General features: G+C 41.7%; 1 protein-coding gene across 1 annotated transcript in view; it reads left to right on the top strand.

Moving 5' to 3' along the window:
* PLPPR1 (phospholipid phosphatase related 1) overlaps positions 1 to 21,352 on the top strand; it is a 119,318-nt gene that overhangs the window by 74,467 nt on the left and 23,499 nt on the right. Inside the window, exon 3 of the mRNA XM_054285846.1 lies at positions 13,669 to 13,857. Within this exon, the coding sequence (XP_054141821.1) occupies positions 13,669 to 13,857 (189 nt within the window). The remainder of the gene's footprint in view (positions 1 to 13,668; positions 13,858 to 21,352) is intronic.

The raw sequence follows: 21,352 nt of genomic DNA, 5'->3' as shown, positions 1-21,352 counted from the left end.
TCCAGGTGCACACCTGTAAGCACTCTGATTGGAAAGACACAAAAGACGTCAATGCCTGTTCAAGTCCTCAGAGTAGAACAGTAGTTCTATCACAAAGAAAGAGCAATAAAATGTGTTAATTTTTGCCACATGGCTGGTGGAGGAAGAGACCCTGCTGCAGAAACTCTGCTGTGACCAAAGGTCTGACCACAGCCTCTTGTCTCTGTGTGCCATCCACTGCTGAGAAATTGCTTGCCCATTTCTAACCCCAAGAATGTCGATAGGTAATGCAGCTTTCAGAGGAAAGGTTGACTGTTAACACCTTTCAAAATCAAGGGAAACAGGACCATGTTTTTCAAAAGCAGCAAGAAAGGGGCCACAGAATGTACAATGTCTCAGAGTTAGGCTTCTCTGAGGCTTTGTGTTTACCCTGAGATTTTCTGGGTTGAGAAGTATTGTAGAAAAACAATTCTGTTCTGTCTAAAAATAGAATTTTCCAACTAAAAGAAGTTTCTGCTATTCTTCTAAACCTCACAGCTCACCAACTTGCAGTTTACCTACAGTATTCACTAAAAAACTATGTGGATTATGTACTGATTTGCCTTGGATATAGGCTTCCTTTTTCTCACTTTTCAATTGCTCAGAGTGACATCTTTTAAAAACCTGACAGGTTTGGTTTCTTTCTGAGATTCTCTCCCAAGAGGCAGACTGATGACCAGAACAAAAGAGATGAAAGTACTGCCAAAAATGTGTGAGAAGGGAGCAGATTTGGGAAGTGCTTTCAGCGTGAAGAAGGTGAGAGAATGAGGAGCTCTCTGAGGAACTGCTCTTTGTAACCATGCACACTATAGGAATTTATTGTAAGGTTTCTGTCTCTGGAGAGATGGTCCCTGAACTTGCAAGGCAGAGATGCTCAGAAGAGGAAAACAGTTTCCCCTTTGTTTAGCCAGATAAGGTCCCAGCAGGTTTTAGATCTGTCTGATGGACATCGTTTTTACAGCTTTTTTGGTCTTCTGGAGCAATGATGTGTGGATGATGCAATTGCTTGTGGGTTATAGAGCAGCTGGAATATTGGTAGTTTCTTTCTTTCAAGGAGCAGTTTGGGAATCATCCTCTGACCAAGAAAGATGCACAGGGTATAAGAATAAAGCATTCATTGAGATGAGAGAGTATACACTGCACTGCTGTTGCACTCCTTAGTGTTTATATGTCAGAGTGGGCAAAATTCCTCAACTTCTTCTGCCTTGAACATTGCTAAAAATGTCACCCAATCCATCATTAGCATCCTTAAGTCTGCAGTCTGAGAACAAGCAAAGGGAAAGTAAGGGCTGTGTGTTGGTGCTTTTGACTTTGTGCAGATATTTGTTTCTTTTGTATTTTGCTTTATCCTAGTTCTCATTTTCACCTGATTCTCCCACTGTCAATCCCTTCAATTTTCATAGAGATGCTTGCTTTTCTGACTGCAAGGACACAATAGAAATCAAAATATACCTCAGCATCTCCCTGTGAGCAGCTTTGCTCAGGTACCACATGAAGATACCAGAGAGCAATCATGAAAAGCATACTGAAAAGATGTGTAAGTCTGTTGTGTCAGAATCCTGTGTCCCGTCAGGATCTGTTGCTTCTCGACACTTGGACAGTAAATTGTAATGACACCTCTATGTAAGTGAAAATAGTCATTAGATTAAAAAGCCTTTAGAATTCATGATGGATTTAACAGCTTTTATGAGCCATTTGTACAGTGAAAACCCATTAGTCAGTGAACCATTATCAGGGATGCAGGGCAACTTGGAAGCTGTTTTAGCCAAAGGCAGCTTTTCAACTTTCCAGAGCAGTCCCTGTATTGGGCATTTTTGGAGGACACAGATACATGGAAATGAAATGCGTGTGTGCCATGCATTTTATTCCCATCAAATCAATGGTTTTTTATGGAATGAGTGTGGTACTTCAAAGCAAAATAAGCTGCTGTTTTAGGGTTTTGGTTACTGAAACTAGGGAGACAATTAATTATGATAAGATTTTGCATTATTTCTAGTGGACTGGGTGACTCATGTCAGTGTGGTCCAGGTTAAGAACGGCAGTCAGAAAGAATCAAATTCAAGGCAGCCTTTCACAGAAGAGCACATCTTGTTCGAAGTTAGAAGGGCAAATTCAGCACCAAGTTCTGATTAAATTCTTTGGACTTGCTCTGAGTTTTTTAGGAGTTTTCATTACTTTGCTATATGCAACTATTTGAGCAAGTTTCATGAGCAAGCAATTTGGGTGTTTCTGAGGCTGGAGCAGACCAATAGGTAGATCCAGAGCATAGTTTAGAGGAGCAAACCCTGAATCGTTTCAAGCACAATTTGGACACCAGTTTTTTGAGAACATCCTGGCAGATATTTTCTGTGTTCTAACGTTCTTGTGGCCATGAGGTGGAAAGCACTCCTCCTGCATTTAAAAGAACCAGTGGAAAAATGTTCCAAATCCTCCTGCCAAACACGTTTTTCCAAATCAGCTGTTTCTAGCAGTGGGTGTTCACATGAAGCTGTTCACAATTTCTGTTCACATGAAGCTGTGCACAACTCCTGTTGAAGTACAGAAGTTTTAGATGCTGGATTTCATGGAGTCAGTAAGAGCTATTTTAACAAGTCCTGAAGATGATTCCAGCATTTTGTGCCGTTTGTTTTAGGCAAAGGCTGGACAGGCACTACAACTCATTTTCTGTCAGTCCCAAGTGACCAGAGGTGTCTTCCACCTCAGTATCTCTCAGTTTGCTCTTTCTCTCAGCTTCAACATCAAATCTTTCCACTTGGGGAAAGCTGTGTAGTGCTGCACTGAGTGCCTATTCTCATCATTAAAGGTGCTGCATCACTGGTGCTGGTACACACCTGGAATTCTAGTGGTGTTCTCTCCATTTGAAAAAGGTGATCCTGCAGATGTCTTGATGGGGAGATGAGGAGACAGATCAGGCAGGACAGGAGAGTAACAAAATGCTCTTGATTTCTTTTAATTTAATACCAGAGTAGTCAAAATATATCTCTGCTCTGCTTCTGTTGCTAAAAAAAAATTCATTCTGAACTGATGCCATTTTAATGAAGACTTTTATGTTAAGAAAATCACTTAGTCTCCACCAGAATTTGTAGATCATTTTAAGGTGTTATGTGCTGGAAACAGCAGTTTCCTGGCTGTGTGTCATTTGGAACTGGGTAGAGCATTAATGCCACCTGCTGAAAAGCTTCTTGGGACTGCTCAAGGGAAGATAAATATGCTATACTTGTGTCTTGGAGGTTTTAACAGCACTTGGTAATGGTGATGACATTCTTCAGGTACAAAATAAAAATACAAATTTTTAATCTGATATATTCTCCCTCTTGACAGGTGGAAGTTTAATTCTCTTTTTCCCTTGTATAAATATCACTCTTTATCATTTATCATCATTTATCTGAAAGGGTATCAGACCTCATTTTTCTGGGGTCTTAAAGGAAAATTTTAGTTCTCAATTTTTGTTAAGAGTTCTGATTTTCATACATAGAGGACAGCCAGTGATTTCACAGGAAGTTCAGAATGTCTGGATTTATACAGCTGTTTGAGGAACACATTTCATTTCACTATTGTTTTTTTGGAAACTGATTTTTACCATAACAAAGGTCTGCATGTACCTGAGAAAAAAGATGTTACATGAAATACAGAATATGTATTTGAGGGACAGAAAAAGTGTGGAACATACCATGGTGTCACAGATACAGGAGGCAAAGCTGGAGAGTCTGGCCCTAAAAGCAAGACCTACCTGATTTTACAGAGTAATTTGCTACTGTAGCAGTCAAGCAACTTTCTGATGCCCACCTTTAAAGTGTATGTCCTCCAAATGTTGCTTAGAATCCCTAACTTACTGTGTATTTAAGACTTTTCTTAATGCTCTTTAAAAATTCCATTCCTGCAATCAAGTGGTGATGTGAAAATCTCCACTTCAGTTTAAAAGAGTTAGCTAAATTTCCAGCTTTTAATTGCAGGAAAGAAAATTTACTAATGTAATTCCTGTCAAAAGTTTTAATTTATGTCTCTTTGCACTACACATACAGACAGACTGTGGATTGATGTAAATTACACAGATTTTAATCCAGGAAGGTCAGGCCAGGTTCAGTGACTTTCATGCTATTAGTGAACAAAGTGAGAGTGAGATCACAGTGTGCCAGGATCTGAAACCAGCCCTGTGCAAAAGACCAAGGAACAGAGCCAGTGCAGTGGAAAGCTCTTCCTTTTTAGCTCTGACCCAGCTAGATCAGCTTTCTGACAGAAAACCTTTGTAAACCACCTTCAATAAGGTTTAGAGGGGGAAAAAAATATTCTTTTTGTTGTTTGCAAATGTTGGAAAACTAACAAGAGAGAAAATCCTACAGACATTGACTCCTGGGTTTATACTTTTTAAGTAAGAATTACATTATCACTGTGGTTGTTTTTATTTTAGAGTCAGTGGAGGAGAGGAATGCTGCTATTTAAAATTTCCTTCTGGAAGCACCTCCTTTCTCCAGGTCTGTTGTGAGGTCAGAGTGCAAGCATGGAAAAGTTGGATGCATGATCTGATGTCAAGGAGCAGCTGATGCTTGTGAACAAATACTCACTGAGAGGGATGAACCCACCCATGCTTCTTGCGCATGATAATCCCCTTTGAAACTGCTGGCTGCAAATTTGCTGGTCTTAAAATCATTTTCTCCTTTTTCAAACTACACAAACCAGAGACAAAGACTTCTTTTAAAAGTCGGGATGAAGACCACAGTAAATGATTAACCAAATTACTATTACCACCAAATGACCTGAAATTCCAGCTGTATTTAAAAAAATGAGATGATGTTGTGAAAAATACAGGGGAACCCCCAAATATATTAAAACCATAAAACATTATAGGCTCTGCATGGATGTTTTGTAGTGTGGCATTTGGAATTTAATGTCGCATTAATGCCCCCTGCTGATAAGCCTTCAAAATCTACTTTGAATCAAGCTCAGAATTTAATAGTCTTCTGCATCAGTACATCCCTTATATTAAAAAAAAAAAATCCAAAAACATCCAGCATATATCTCATCATAACTGGGTTCTGCTTAAATAGATCCCATCTCTTTCAAGTCTGATACATGACAAGGTCTGTGCTGTCACAAAAGCAGTAACAACAGCTCCTTAGAATTGTCCCACATTAATCCTTTCTGCTCTTGGTTTAGTCTAAGGTCCAGTTATGTAGTATAATTGGATAAAATCTGAATGTTAAAGGAGAAAAAGAATCTTTTTATAATGATTTCATAGAGAAATCAAATTATTGTAATGAAATACAACTTGCCAAAAAAGAGAAATTGCAAGAAGGTGAGCAGATATTCAGGGTAGTACTAGAGGATGCTGAGTCACAAAATCATTGATGTTGGAAAAGCCCCCTAAGACCACTGAATGCAGCCCTTAACCCAGCACTGCCAAGTCCACCACCAGCCCATGTCCCTACCCCATGCCCCTAAATGAGAAGCCTTTTCATAGCTTTTATGATCTATTTTCTAGGTAAAAATAAAATATATCTTTAGTATTGATTTTTACAGAGATTCTCTTGCTAATAGCATCACAGGTATTACTTTGATTCTACAAGAGAGAGGAGAATTCATTTCCTCCCTCTTCAAGCCATGGGGGAATTGCTTTTCCTCTGCTGTCAGCGAGTAAAAAGCCACTACTGCACTTTTTCCAGTTTCCATCACCTTTGCTGCTGTGTCTTCCCTTTGTCCATTCATCTCCCTGCCTCTCTGAGGTGCACAAACTCTTGTGCAAGCGCCCACAGCGTTGCCTGGCCACCTGAAGCTCGTAGGGACATCCACCCCTGCACTCATTGCCTCTGAGGAGGGTGAGGAGACAGATCTGTGCTGTCCCCCTCCAGCATCAAAGGCTGAGCTTTGCTCAGACAGGGCTGATGTAGAAAGGCTCTCCCAAGGCAGCCCAGCTCTTTGTGGTGCAGTGGGAGAAGGCTCAGGCTGTCACACACACAGCGTGGGTAGATGTCCCTCCTTCCTTCGGGCTGACAGTTTCAGCCTGTGATCAACCCGTGGATCGTATTTACCTGTCAGAGAAAGTAGGCTTAGATTTATTACATAAGAATCACTGGTGAAAATTGATTCTTTACATGAAAAAGGTTGAAAAACTTTGTTTTAAACTGAGAAAGCTAGAGCAATATATAAATTGCACTGAGTCATATAGATTGAGGTAATCAAGATGCTTCATACAGTTGCTTATTTTATTTTCTACATATGAAAAGGCTGCACTGGTTAGAGCATTTTTAGGCCTTTATTTCTGCTGCCATTAAGAGACTTGTACTGCTTTAACTGCACCATTAGAGCTGGAGAAATCTGGATTCTATGTGGGTGAGCTCTTAGGTAACATTAAGCTATTGCAGTGTAGCCCCTCGCATTTTTCAAGGACCATTATACAAAAAAAGAAGCCTGAAAGAGTTTTAAACCAGATGTCAGTATTTTTAGAGGTCATGCTACTCTAACAAAACAACTTCTGCTGAAATAAGTGCCTTAGGAAGACATGAACTCCTTTTTTTTTGGGTCTGAGCGTGTTTTCTTTAGCCATACCTAATCCATACTTAATTGCTAAAATGGTGAAATAAGACAATAAGTTCATGAAATGGACTTGTAAAAAGCTCTGCAGCGACTACTTTGATTTCTACACAACTCCAGCTTCAAAAGCCTGTGTGCCTTAATAAACCTCTCTGCCTCCACTGCCCAGCTTGTGCCTGCACACTGAATGGACTTCACAGCTCCTGTAACAAAGGCACATCCTGCGCTGGGCTGCTGCAGACAAGGTTGCTGTGTGCCACAGTGGCACAAAAAAACTGATGTCAGAATCAGTTATATAAGGTGAGAGAGAGAGAACACCTTGGGGAGTGGCAGTGTAGAAAGAGCGCTGGATTTCATATTTAATCTGACAGTGTAAAATAAATGGTTATTCAGCATAATGAAATCATTCACTTGTATTTGTTTTACTATTACGTAGAATTCTAATAGAGGTTTGTTTTTTCTCTGACTCTTCCATTAAGCAAAATAATGTTGCAATGAACAGTCCTGTGTCTATTTTTTTGTCCTCGTTGTTTTGCAGTATTTTCATAAAAAGCAGGGGATTTGCTGCATTCAGTTTCTTGGCAATAATAAAAGATTGTGCAGTCACCCTGATCCTCATAATCCATTACAAACATTAATTTGCTGCCCTTTCAGTCTTCAGGAGCCTTTGCTGTCCAATACACTTCTCCTTCCACAGACCTGGGTGTGCTGCACAAGTGTGAAGGTGAAACCTTTAAAGTTGAATCACTTGTGATAAAACGGCACACAGCAGATGCTTCACAAACTGCTGTAGACTGAGGCTTTTGCTGATCCCTGAAGGGCTCATCCTGCTAATTCCCATTAACAGATAATGGAGGACAAGCACCTGCCGCCCTCACACCGTGTGAGATTTCAGCTGCTGGCACATCTGGATCAGATGGGCTTTCAGTTAGTGGTAGTCTTCATTTTTGTTACTTGTAAATACAAGTTTGTCTGAAGGCATGTTCAGCATTTCCTTACCACTTGACCACTCCACTGTGTGAAAATGTAGATCCTTCTTAAGACATTGTAGTGGATCTGTCAGAATAGATGATTTCTGAGAAGAATTCCCAGAGACAATACTGTAAAAAGGCTTGGCAAAATAACTGCTTCAAGTAAAATCTACTATTTTCTGGGAGTCTGCAATTCTTCTGCCAGAAGGAAGTTTGATTATTTAAGAAAACAAAATATACCTAAAATATTTTTTTTCTTTATGTCAGTTACAAGCACTATGAGCTGAAGGTTGGTTTACTAGGTAGAGATCAGCTGGCCACAAATAAATACAGCCAACACATGTAAAAAATATTGATCCAACATGAGTTCCTGAGCCCTCATCCTAATAAGGATACTTCAGGAGACAGACATGGTACTTCTTCAATAGAGTCTTGATCTGCTTTTAGATGGGCAGAAAAGGGTCTTTGAATTTAATAATAAATGTGATTTGTTCCAATTTGCTGTGCTTCTAACATCCCTCTGCTGCAGCTGCAAGACTGGAGCTCCCATCTCCAAGGCAGAATGACAGAGAGACACCTGGACCCATCCCTGGGCAAAACAGCCTGCCATGTTCAATATTTCTGATATTATCCAGTAGAGAGCAGACACACCTTAACAATTCCTGTCAGCAGTAACTTGGGAGTTATTTCAGGACACACAGGTGCCATGGCTCTCATCACCTCTCTGAGAAAAAACACACCAAATTGTTTCAGGTTTTGCATAACAGTGGGTCACTAGAGTTCAGGCAAAAGGGGAGGCAAAAATATGACCAAAATGTGTGGAATTCTGAGCCACAGCATGTGTGTCAAGGGTTGAAAATGCTTGTGCAAGTTTGTGGTGCTCATGAAACTGTGGCAGTTTCAGTCAAAGAAGTGAAAATCACTGAAATTTGCTGGAAACCAGCTGAGCAAAGGCATCAATATGTGTCTCAATGACTATCCACTAAGGAGCACCACATGCAAAATACTGGTTTGACTTCTTTCAGGATAAACTAAAAAGTCATAATTTATGCTGCCATTTGTGTGCAAGAACAGTTTTTCAGTTTTCAGTCGTGCCCATCAAAGGTGCTGTAAGATATATTATGAGTAGACTGTAGGAAAGCTGATAAGCAGAAAGAAATTACTTATTTATGTATAAATAGCGGCAATACTAAGGGGGTTTCAAGTTTACTCATATGGACTTGCAATATCACTTAAATAGTGATAAAACACACAGCAAAAGGAGATTTTTGCAGTGGCTGTGTGCCTGTCTTGCAGGACAGGCAGGTTGTATGGCTAAAGGGTACACCAGAAATTTTTCCAGCATCTTCTTTTTCTCCATAAGTTTCTTCCTCCTCTTAAGAATCCTCCTTAAGAATTCTGGGGAGTCTTCAGTCTAAGCTGTTCAAAATTCTGTCTCCCACAGTGTCTTCCCTGTTCCAATACTGATCTCTGTCTTTTACAGCTTTATGCCCCTTTTCCAAGTGGAGCTGCCCTCTTGCTTGCTTACTTGCAGAACAGGGACTTTTCTGTGAGTAACAGTATTTAAAAAAAAAAAGAAATCTCCCATTTGTGGATGATACAGGGAAGTGCTTTGCAATGAATCATGAGAGTGCATACAATGTGGGATTTCAGCCCCACTACCTGGAGGTGCAATAATTTTATTTGGATGTTAGATCTCTCTGAGTTTTGCTGTCAGGGACTCTGTTACAGTGCAGAGGAGGATTTCTGGATATACACCAGTACCCTAGAGTTAGTGTAACTAACTGTACTGCTTACTGCAAAGATCCTCCTTCTTTGTACTTGGGACACAATCTGTCATTAATGCATGATTAACTCTACACCAAAAAAATTACCCATTACCCAAAGAGGATTGCAAGACTTGCTTCCTATTTCTTAAATATTGAAGAAAGTGGTTTTTTGAAATGCAGAGACAATGCCCACAGGTGCAAGGGGAGCAAGGGTGTGCAGTGACAGGGAGGTCTGTGTGGGCAGAACCAGAGTGGATTCTTGGAGCAGGGCAGAATTTAATGGTGTGTCAAGGGATGGCTGTTATGTGCTACATAATTAATCCATTTAAATGACTGAGGGAAAAACACACCCCAGTTGCTTAAGTCCAGCTTGTCAAGATTGATTTAAATTCAGCAGGAATTTTTAAATGGGACTGAGTCAGACACACAATTTTTCTTAGCACTACCATGAATGAGCTTCTACAGAATCAAGACCTAAACATATGTATCATTGAGGCTTTTCATGTGGAGATTATTGATTAATCCGAAATAATTTGGTCCAAAAGAAAGGTAAATCTTGGCTCTGCCACAGGCTCTGCTGTGACCTGAGGGCAGTCATTTTATCTCCTCAGCTTTTGTCCCCTCTCTGTAAAATGATGATAAGAGCATTTTCTTAACTTACAATGGAGCAGTGATGGTAAATATTAAGGATTATGACATGGTTAAACACTGTGGTAATGGAGGCCATTAAGCACCTTAGACTTATTAGCAGCCTTCTGTTCATTGGCTGCCTTTCTGAAGTTATTGAGCAGTTTTAATTTTTCCCCAAGTAAACTCGAGGAAATGAGTTAAAAAGGATTAATAAATAAACCCAGCAAAATGTTAGTGTTAAACAGCATTGTGTTTTCTGAATTACATAACGGCATGTTTTGTATCTTTAGTTTAAATCAGCCTACCTGTTCTTCTCTGCTTTCTTCAGTGTTTGGAAACCTGAAAACAGGGAGAAAAGGCTACAAAATTCAGGCCCACTGATTTGGACCCCAGAGTGCTCATAATCCAGGATGTCTTCAAGGCAGCACTATGTTTGCCCTTTATCCCAGCACCCAGGGAAAGTTCACTGCCTTGCAGGGAGCCCTCCTGTCTCTGACGTCCCTGCTTCTGGCCACTCTGACCCCTTCTGGCACTTGTCATCTCACTCATGTTAAACACATATTAAGTAGTTACCACCTGGAAAGGAAAAAGGGAAGTGAAAGCTAAAATAAGTTTCTGGTTGCATTTTGCTGAGAAGCTGCTTGAAGTGGTGAATATCAAGATGAGGCAGAAGAAGTTGCCGCACAGAAGTGGTCAGGTCTTCACTGGCTGTACCAGCAGCAAAAATTTTGCTCCTGTCTGTGGTCGTGGCTGACTGTGCTTTCTGTATCTCACGTCATCCCCTGGGGTGTGGTAAGGTCTGTTTAGCTGGAGGTCAAATTTCTGCTGCCTGCTGTGGCTGTTTCAGTGAGATGGTGGATGTCACCTACAGGACACAATGTGTCCACAATTCAAATCTCTTTTCACAGATTATATGTTTTTTGGGGATTTTTCTTTCTCAGAAGAACAAGACAGAGAAACACAGGGAGTGTGAACAGAATTGGGTTCATTATTGAGGTGTTTTTGGACCAGGCTGGAAGGTTCCTGCCCATGGCAGGCAGATTGAAATGAGCTTTAAGATCCCTTCCCACCCAAACATTCTGTGATCCTGTGATTCTGTGATCCTGTGATATTTTAGGTCAATATCAATGTTGAATCAGTCAGTCAAGAGCTATATTTTGTATGCAAGAGGGGTTTTTGTGCAGCACTGAGTCAGTATTTGACAATGGAAAGGTCAAGGTTAGTTGTGGAACTGCTGTCTAGAGACTGCATTTGGGATAAGTGACATTTTCCTCCCGTATCAAAGCACCTTATTGTTTGAAAAGCATTCTCTTTTCCATATGACACCCAGAGAAGGTTAAAAGTTCAGTAACCTGCTTTCTCTGTTTTCCAGTAAGAGGAGAAAAACCAGCTGTCTGTTGTGTCATGTATTATTTATCATTTACCTGTGTTTGCCAGCTGGGGCTGGCAACCTGAAGTATTTCTGGGAGTATGTTTGGGATAGGAAGGGTGGGTCAGATTGCTTTTGACAGCCCAGATCACATGAGGTGCTGGAACTGAGTTTAAACACCTCTATATGCAAGCATCCTGTAATCTCCAACATGTTTATCTGGGCATGTCAGGTAGAGTAGTGATAGTGTCATCGCCTTTCTCTGTGTCAATTAACAAAGCCGAGTTGCCCAGGTTGATCAGAAAATCTATAGCTGCTCAAGGAGTTAAATTCAAATGTAAATTAACTCCTGTGTCCTTAGTTGAGGGACTGTGTTTGTACTCATGGAGGTTGCTGTGAAGATCCCTGGTGACTACACAGATAGCAGCATCTCACTTGAAGTTTGTTAAAAGAATTTATTCTGGGCAGGTATGTGGTCTTGAAAATAATGCATCTACAAAATGAGATGGTTAATTTGAAGGTTAAAAAGAGTGTCACAACTATGGCTTCACTGTGACATTCTTTTAAGTCTGTCCTTCAAGTGACACAGGGGGGTAGTGGAGGCTCCATTCTAGGAGATGTTCAGACACCATCTGGGCATGGTCCTGGGCAACCAACTGAGGTGTCCCTGCTTGAGCAGAGGAGGGTGAACTGACCCCCAAAGGTCCCTCCCCACCTCAACCATTTAGGGGTTCTTGGTCTGCTACTTGCATCAATGACTAATCAGATTTCATTATTTTTCCTTATTTTAGTCCAGCTCTTACTGTAATATACAATAGCTTTAATGGCTGGCTGTGTGTGCAGAGACGTGCCAGAGGAGTGCATGAATATCTTCAAGTGTATCTTTGAGACAGAATTGCCAAAATTAATTTTCAGAGGTCTTATAATAATCTTGCAGCAATACAGTTTTAATGCAGAGATCCTGGAGGCAAAAGACTGAGACCAGGACCTGGTTATTCCACTTTTTTCTATGGTGTGACTAGATAACTTGTATAGTTAAAATGACAAAAATAGTTGAATAGTGACAACTTCTGTAATAGTGGCACTAGTCTCCATAAAGAGGATTTTGAATCAGATCCTGCAGTCACAATTTAAAATCATAGGATTTGAGTTGGAAGAAACTTTAGAGGCCAGCTAGTCCACCCCCTGTGCAGTGATCAGGAACACCTTCCATTAGACCAGTTGCTCAAAGCCCAGTACAACCTGACCTTGAACACTTCCATAGTTGTGATATTCACATCTCTCTGGGTAATCTGTGCCCTTTTTTACTACCTTCATTGTAAAATACATCATCCTTATGCCTCGTCTGAATCAAGCCTCTTTTAGTTTTAAGACCATTACCCCTAAAAAAAATGTTATAAATCAATTACTATTTTTGTCTTGGGTGAAGAATGTCAGATTTTCTTTGCAGTGTGGCAGAGGGAGAACAAGAATTAGTAAATCTGCTTATTTTCATGAGGTGAGTTTTGGGACACCTTTGGTGAGGTTGTGGTGATGTGTTGCTGAAGCAGTGTGGGAAGTTGGTACTATGGATATATACAAAAAAGCAGATTGCTGAGCTTCCAACCAAGCCATTTAGGAGCCATGAAGTATGGAAAGAGAGACCAGAAAGGCTCCTTGCCGTTCATATCTGTCATATAAATGCAGCTTCAGACTCAAGCCAGCTTTTTCAAAAGTGGCTGTGGTAGAATGGGTAAGTCAGGCAGTGCACTGAAGTCCCCCACAGGTTGCTTGTGGAGATTTCTGAGCAGACTTGTAAAGCTTTATTCGTAAAGAAGCAGCTCCAGGGAAAAGTGAGTGTCAGGAGAGAAGTCTTCCTCTGGATGCATCTTCATCTGGGCCACGCAGAGGGCTCGTCTGAATTAGCACAACACGCACGTTCCCCAGCACGGGCTCGCAGCTGCAGCGGGGAAGCGTTTTGGCTTTGGCTTCCTCTAGGCTTTGTAACAATCCTCTCCCACTCCCCTGCCACCGAGCACAGGTTTTTTAGCTGCTGCTGCTGTTGCCTTTGCCTCGCTGCCATCGATCCCTCCTGCGCTGACACTCACATGCCCTGTGAGCTGTCACAGCTCCCGGCCCCTGCGCGCCGAGCGCGGACACGCTCCCATCTGAGACGTTCATTGGCGTCGTTTGCCAAAAGGTTTATGTAACAGATGTTGCAAAGCAGAGGCACAGAAACACACACACACACACACACACAGAGGCTCATACACCATTATGGCAGGGGTTGTCAGAGTGACGGTGAAGGGAGGATGGTCCACAGCACTGGAGTAGCTCGCAGGCACAGCTGCATCTGTTCAAAAAGCAACTAACGCCTCTCTCTGTGACTATGCTTTATTTTCAGCTCGTCATCATGGCTGGGACTGTTCTGCTCGCCTACTACTTCGAGTACACAGACACTTTTCAGGTGCATATCCAAGGTTTCTTCTGTCAGGATGGCAATTTGATGAAACCCTACCCTGGGACGGAGGACGAGAGCTTCATTTCACCGCTTGTGCTGTACTGTGTGCTGGCTTCAACCCCGACAGCGATCGTGAGTATGAGGAATTATCTGAAATCCCCATAAACAATAACAATGGTGCTGTGATATCTTTGTCCCCTCGCCTCTCCGTTCGGATGTAATTGATTCACACTTAGCAGGATCTCTGTTTTGCCTCAGCCTAATATGATCTTCATCAGTTACCTCCAGGAGTAATTATTCTGAGGTAATCACAATGCAAGGCTGAGGGATAGAGCTTGTTAAGCCTTTTACAATAGCTTGCTTACTTCAGTGATTAGTTGTGAATTTCCTGGGCTCCAGAGAGGCTCTAATGCAAAGGTTATGTATTACTGGAAATAAGAAAACGGGATAAAGCTGAAGTAAAATCATCCAGGTCAGATGTGCAGTATATCCAGGATTATTTCCTGCTATATTAAAAGGACTGTTGAATGGCCTTAAAAGGCTTAGATGAGGAGAGGGATGCTAAATACAAAGAAAAATATGAATGCTGTTTTCTTTTTTTAATAGTTTCTTTGTTTCCAACAGTCACTAAACTTTTTTTTAACCTGATTTTATTCAGTATTCAGCCAGTAAACTGCAATTTTTAGCTTTTTAGCTTTTCTATGCAGATGAAAATATTCGACTAGCAGAGTACATACAATGCCAAACAATTTATTGCACTCACTGGTTAGCAAAACTTCAGCCCTTTTCCATTTTCCACACAGAAAGTTGCATATTTCACCAACATCCCAAGCTCTGGTGAATTTGTAATTACATTGATAAATTCCTGTCAGATTCTGTTTATGGACTTTTGTTTCATTTCTTTCTTGTTATTTCTTCTCTGTTAGTATTTATTTCTTGTATTAATTTTGCTTTTCATCACTCTCAAAAGTTGATTAAAGCTGTACATTACATATTTATTTTTAAATAGTGAGTGCTTCGCCATAGTCTGTTTTAAGTTTTGTTCTGCAGTAATTTTAGTGCACCAAATCATATTCTTGTCACAGAATGTGGTAAGAAGTGTGAAAGGGATCTGCAGAAGAGGCTATAGGTTTTGGTACAGGACACTTTCTAAAGACAAGCAGGTGTTTTGAAGTGGATTACATCATAAGTTTATGAAAAACATCTGCAGTAACAGAATTATTTTATGTATTGGATGTTGTTGCGTACCAAGGATTTCATTTTACTTTCTGCTGCAATAATAGATTATTTGAAAATAAAAAAACCAAAACCAAAACAAAACAAAAAACCAAAACCCCCACATTTTGGACCTCTCCCATCAACGTAGTGCCAACGTTCAGGGATGCAGCATTCACAAGTGCTTTATGTAAAGGTAGGTGGTGGGTCACGGCCATGCCTTGATTACAGAGCAATGACATTAATGACTGGTTTGTCCCTCAATTACTGATAAAATGTTGGGTAATGAGTGTTGCTCTTTATTTGGATCTTCTATTTAAATTCTTGCTCTGCCAAAATTTTATGCTAACCTTTCAAGTTTTGCTGCACTGGATCATCATTTCCTTTGCTTTTTAGTAACCCAAGAAGCTTTTCTTAATTACTATCCTTTATGAAAAGCTGAGCTGGAGTCTTGACTTGGCAGTGCTGGGTTAATGGTCAGACTTCACGATCTTAAAAGCCCTTTTCCAACATGAGCAGGTCTGTGACTCTTTGAACAGTGCTTTAATTGTAGCTCCCATAGCCCATGTTGAACACAAAGAATGAAAGGCTGTAATGAATGCCAGGTAAGGTTGTTGGGTGCTGAAGGGACCTTCAGCTCAGTGCTGTGTGGAGCTGGACTCTGTGAGCCAACCCATCCCATGTAAACTGTGCAGGAATGCTGGCCTGGGTCCAGTCAGCACCCTGGGCTGGATCCAGGGCTGGTTTAGCTGGTAACTCTGCCTCTTGGGCTGTGCTGTGCTGCTGCACTGGACACATTGCTCCACACAGAGAAGGCAGGGTCAGGGTCAGCACAGGGCTCTTGGCACCGTGCTCAGCACTAGGGATCTCTAGGTACAACCTCAAGGAGACATTAGGTCAAATTCCCCTGGCAAAACATTTTTTTCCCCCACTTTTAATGCAGCATTTATTAATGCATTTTTAATCACATTATTTAATTAGTTGTATTGTTATATTGTATTATTAATACATAATTCAATTATTTAATGTTCTGTTACTTAATATTGGGTTAATCTTCAACCAGGATATATGTCAGAGATTTTTCTGTCCTCCTGACTGGTGGTCATCACAAGGTCTTTATAGGAGTAACCTAATTTTTTTCCTCATTCCCACCTTTTCCTGAAAGACCTTCCTTCTTCTCTTTGCACAGTATTTTCACATTTTTCTTTGGTTTGTAGCTGACTCTGCAGACCAAATTCTGGCAATGGTCATCAATAAAAAGATTATAAACGAGACAGAAAGTGAGCCCAGATTCTCCCTAAACTCTGTATTGCACTTCCCTGCTGGTTAGTCCATTCAGAATGTGAATATCCTCATCTGTCATCCTGTGCCCAAATTGATGCTGCCTCTCACTCAGCCTGCCCACAACCTGGGAAGAGAGGTTTGATCCAGTCTAATGTCCCAGGGATTTCAGTGCAAGGAGCAAATGCAGCCATTTCTATTTAGACCGTGACGATTTGTACTCTTTAAAAAAAAAAAAAAACAAAAAAAAAATAAAAACCTCCACACAAACAAGAGATCCACACAGCTGTTCCTCATGGGAGGGAGCGCTGTGTGCATCCTCTGCCAGCTAAGGTGTAGCTTCACTCCCTACACTTTGCTCTCAGGAGGAATCACCAACGTTGAGCAGCTCCACCACCTAGACACGACTTAAGTCAGAGGTAATGCCATTACCTTTGCAATTAATAGTTTCTCCTCTGCACAACACTCACTGCTTCACTTTCTAAAGGCAGAATGGCAGATTTGGCAAATGGTTGGTTTGATGTGACAGCAAATTTGATCTTTCTGTGTTGCTTTCACATTACCACGGTCCTGACACCTCGTGCCATGAGAGGAGTGATTGCTGGTGGAGACCAGCAGCAATAAGGTACTGGCTCATAATAAAATCTAAAAGGGCTTCTGGAGCTGTGGGAGGTGTCCCAGGGATCTGTGCAAGCTCCCTCATCCGAGACACAAGCAGCATTAAGTGCAGTCCTGTGTGCATGGGTCTGGGGAGGACTCAAAGCCATGATTTCAGCACAGCTTTGAGGTGTTACAGCGCTTGCAAGCCAAAAGGGAACATCTTTGTGAACTTAATGGAATATCTTTGTGTCTCTGTCATTTGGCTATGACACTGGGCATGGGGAAAATGAACGCATGTGTTTTATTTCTGAGACCACTTTGCAGAAGTGCTGCTGTGGGTTGGTACCACTGTATCTGCATTTCCCTGCACTTTCAGTGGCAAAATAAATGTGACTGGCCTGGTTTTATGCAATTTTATCCATTGCTTTTGAAAGATTTCTCTAAAAATATTCTGGGATGACTCCACCACATTCATCAGTGTCCCTGAAGACTAGCTTTCCCTGTTACGAGGTTACTGCAAAGCAGCCAATTCCCCAGCTGGCACTAAACAATCCTTCCAGAGTTCAGCACTGCTGCCTGCTCTGCTCCATCCAATGTGATTTATCTGCCCACCCGAGAGAAGCAGAGAGGCTTAGGAACAGAGCCAGCTTGCTGAAATGAATACTGAGCAGTGGCAGAAAGCTTCAAGGGCACTGTTCTCTCTGTTCTTCATTACCCTAAAGTGCATAGAAAGTGCCACTACCATTTTCACAGAGTTTAGTTTCTTTCCTTCTGTTTCCAGGTGGGAAGTAGCAGCCTGGATGTAATCTGTTAACTGCCCAGTGCTATGAATTTGTGCAAAGGAGTATTTGTTTTCAGATAAGGTTGAAATCAGTCAAACCAAACCCAGTCTGATTATGAACTAGAAGCTGAATTACAGTGTTGATCTGAAGTAGGGGGAAATTGTTCCAGCTTCTCTCTACAATCTGCATTTACCCCTCAAACTTCAGAAACATCCTTCTTCCCCATGGTTCTCCTATTCTGTGTTGATTCCTTGGCTTTGGCTTAGCCCAGCCATGTTACTACAGTGATTTATTTCTGTAAGGGAAGCCAGGGAAGCTCTGCCTGTTGTGGCTGATTCCCCTGTGGCTGCTCAGCTGCAGCTGCCAGGAGAACCAGGAACGTCTGACGCAGCTCAGAGCTCTGCTACAGCAGCTCCTTCCCGGCTTTTCCAGGCAGGAATCGCCAGGCTCTGCTGGCCCTGGTGTTGCCAGAAGGCACAGCCTGCTGTGCCACAGCCTGCTGCCCACCACGCTTCCCCCTGTGTCGCAGGTATCTTTTTATGAAAAATCTTTTTATCCTTTCTTTAGGATTTTTTCCTCCTGAGAAGCTAAGAGGCCTCAGGAACAAATATTAACAATGATTATCTGCTGCTGTGGAATGCAACAGGTGGATCTGTGATTGGTCTGATGTGGTTGTTTCTAATTAATGGCCAATCACAGTCAGCTGGCTCGGACAGAGACTCTGGGACAGCTGCCTTTGTTATCATTCTTTCTTTTTCTATCCTTAGCTTAGCTAGCCTTCTGCGATGAAACCTTTTGTTCTATGCTTTTAGTATAGTTTTAATGTAATATATATCATAAAATAATAAATCAAGCCTTCTGAAATATGGAGTCAGATCTCCGTCTCTTCCTTCAACATAAGAACCCCTGTGCTGGCTCAGCTGGCTGTGTCCTCTGCCTTCCCCTCCTGGAGTCTTGCCAGGGCTGGTGAGGTGGTGAATGAGGAGCTGGGGATACCAAGGAGTGAGGAAAAGGTGTGCCCTGTGTAAATGTTTGTATTCTGCTGTTTGCACACTATTCTGGAAGAATAAATATGCTTTCTTGGTTTGGTGCAACACTTTCAGGCGTTTCTGTTGACAGTGTCTCAGGGACTCTGTGGTGGTCCCAGCCACATGCCAGTTTGTGAGGAACAATGCAGGGCTGTGGAAAATGTGTATTTTCTTCATTAGAACTTCAGTATAATTATTTTAGACAGTTTTACCACAGTATTAGGTTTTTGAGCACAACCCTAAGACAGTTTTGGGTTTTGAGCAGGCTAGAATATAAACTGTGTATTTCAACCCTTTTGACTTAAAATAAAAAAGAGAAACAAAAACAATAAAGCAATTTTCTTGTTCTGGAAAAGTACTTGCAACTGTTCTTTGCTATTGTTTTCATTCAACAACAACAACCACCCACTCCAAAACACAATGAGGTGAGTAATTGAATGCAGATTGAACCCATTGAGTTTGTATCCTTGGAAAATTAAAAGTGAGCTGGCATTGCAACGTTCAGCTGAAGACACTGTTTCATTACCTTGTGTAGTTTTGCAAAATACAGTATTGATTCCTGGGGCCTGAGAACACCTGTGCAGGGCGTGATGGCAAAGACAAGAGAGTGTCTGAGGGAGCTCTCAGCCGGTCCCTGTCCTCAGGAATATCAAACATAGTGATCTTATCAGGGAAAGCCTCTGCAGGCTTGGGTCAGGGCCCTGGCTGTGGATCACAGCAGAAATCCTGTGTCCTGGGGAGGCTGTTGAGGCAGACCTCAGCCAGCCTTTGCCTTCTGAGGTGCCTTTTCTCAATACAAATGTTGCTAGTTTGACCATAGAGTCTCTCAGCTTCACATTGTCAATAGCAGGTTCTGAGGGTAGCAGATAGGATAGCAGATCAATATTCCTCAGGGGCCAAGGCTAAGTGTGAGGGAGATCTAAGGAATTAAGGAATTCACAACACTAACTGAAAGTCAATATAAACCATGTTCTTAGTGGGGACTGTGGAGAAGAGGGAAACAAACTGTTCAGATCACAAGAGGCAACCTTGCAAAGGGACACCAGCTTCAAAAATTGAAATGGATTAAAAACTAGGCAAACTTTAACAATGAGGGTAGGGAAAAATTGAAGTAGAGGCTGTGGGATCTCCATCCTTGATGTCATGAGCTCCAATGTAGAGCCTGAAGGAGATCCCTATCCTGACTGCAGCTGTTCTAATACAAACCTCAGAGACATGACAGTGCAACAGGGCAGAATTGCTTTTGGCCCAGCTGAAGCCAGTGCTGATGAAACGCCCTCTGGAACATTTTGCAAAGGTGACCTTTTGGTGAAGAGTCCTGCTTCTCCCAGGGAGAGAGATGCTGAAGCTGGCTGATTGAGGCTGAGAGCCCCACAACCCTCATCTGCTGCTATTCTCTGTTTCTGAGCGCTCTGCGTGCAGCTTGTCTCACAGCCAGTGCCTTCCTCACGTCCCCTCCTCCCCTTAGCTGCTGTTTGAATGCTGGAGACTTGATTAATTTGGTTCTTTCTATTTGTGACATTAAAAACCCAGCCACATGCATCCTTGCATAGGCTTTGGGAAATGTCATATGGCTTGCTGAAACCTGCCCAGAACTGAGAGCAGTGGTGTCCCAAGATCTAAGCTCAGTTTTGTTTGCTGCAGAGATTTTTGTGTGTTGCAGCATGTCCCTGGGTGGGGTTTCAGTGTATAAAGTGGTGTTAAGAAGGACTGACTGTGTCACAAGGGTGCTGTTAGAGTAAACAAGTTGAAGGATTTAAAAGCTCACAGAAATGAGAAAAATGTTAATTTAATACCTAGGAAAGACAGATAGGTCATGTGTGCGTTTCACATGATTCTGCCTAATGTAGGAACTCCATTGTCTTCCTGTGATGGAAAATAACATCACTTGTACTTTTTCATGAAAAGCAGCAGAAGGAAGTAACTTTCACGGAGAGGCAGACTTGAGGCAGTCCCAAACTGTGGGCACAGTGGAGCATCCTGCATCTCTCTCATGTATCTTTGCTGGTCCTCCTCCTTCTTTATCCATGTGGAATTGCAGCAGAAATTAAGACAGTGGGAACTTCCACACAACCCTAGTGTTCATTGGAAGTGTGAAAAAATTACAAAAATAGTGTTTTCACGTTTGTCACAAGTGAGTGAGTGAGTGAGTGAGTGAGTGAGTGAGAAGCAGGAGGGCTGTGAGTGTCACCAAAACTTCAGGAAAAACAAAAACTCCCCAACAACAATTTTAGTGTTAGAGAATGAAGGCATTACTTTATTTCTGGCCAGGATGTTGTTCTGCTCAGGATGTACAACAGAAATAATTTCATCCTCACATAGGCTGGCTGTACAGAGAAAATCATTCCATACCACATGTATTTTAAGAGATTTTTCACAAACTTTATACAATCAAAACCCATAGATATTCTTTGGTTTAATGGCCATTTGTTCCAAGTTACTTAGTTCTTAGTATTTGGTTTCCTACTCTTTACAGGTATTTTCACCTCTGGTGCTAAGCAGGTCCTTATTCTTCTCTCTCCTTCTCCAGACCAGGGTTGTTGTTTGGAGTTGATGGATTCATGGCACTTGATAGCCACTGATGGCTGTTGCCTTTGGTGAATCTTCTCTTCTGCTCCCAATCTGTAGAGATTTTAAGCTCATCAGGCCTTCAACTGGTGGAACAATGCCCTAAAGTAAAGAGGAAAGAGGAAATAAACCCTAATTCCCTTTCCCCAGGGC

This window comes from Melozone crissalis, unplaced genomic scaffold, assembly GCF_028551555.1.
Source record: "Melozone crissalis strain CALT ecotype California unplaced genomic scaffold, PUWL_Pcris_2 ptg000005l_1, whole genome shotgun sequence".
In the NCBI taxonomy this organism is placed as follows: domain Eukaryota; kingdom Metazoa; phylum Chordata; class Aves; order Passeriformes; family Passerellidae; genus Melozone; species Melozone crissalis.
The sequence above is the reverse complement of the archived record's forward strand: the minus strand, read 5'-3'. Positions and strand labels throughout refer to the sequence as shown.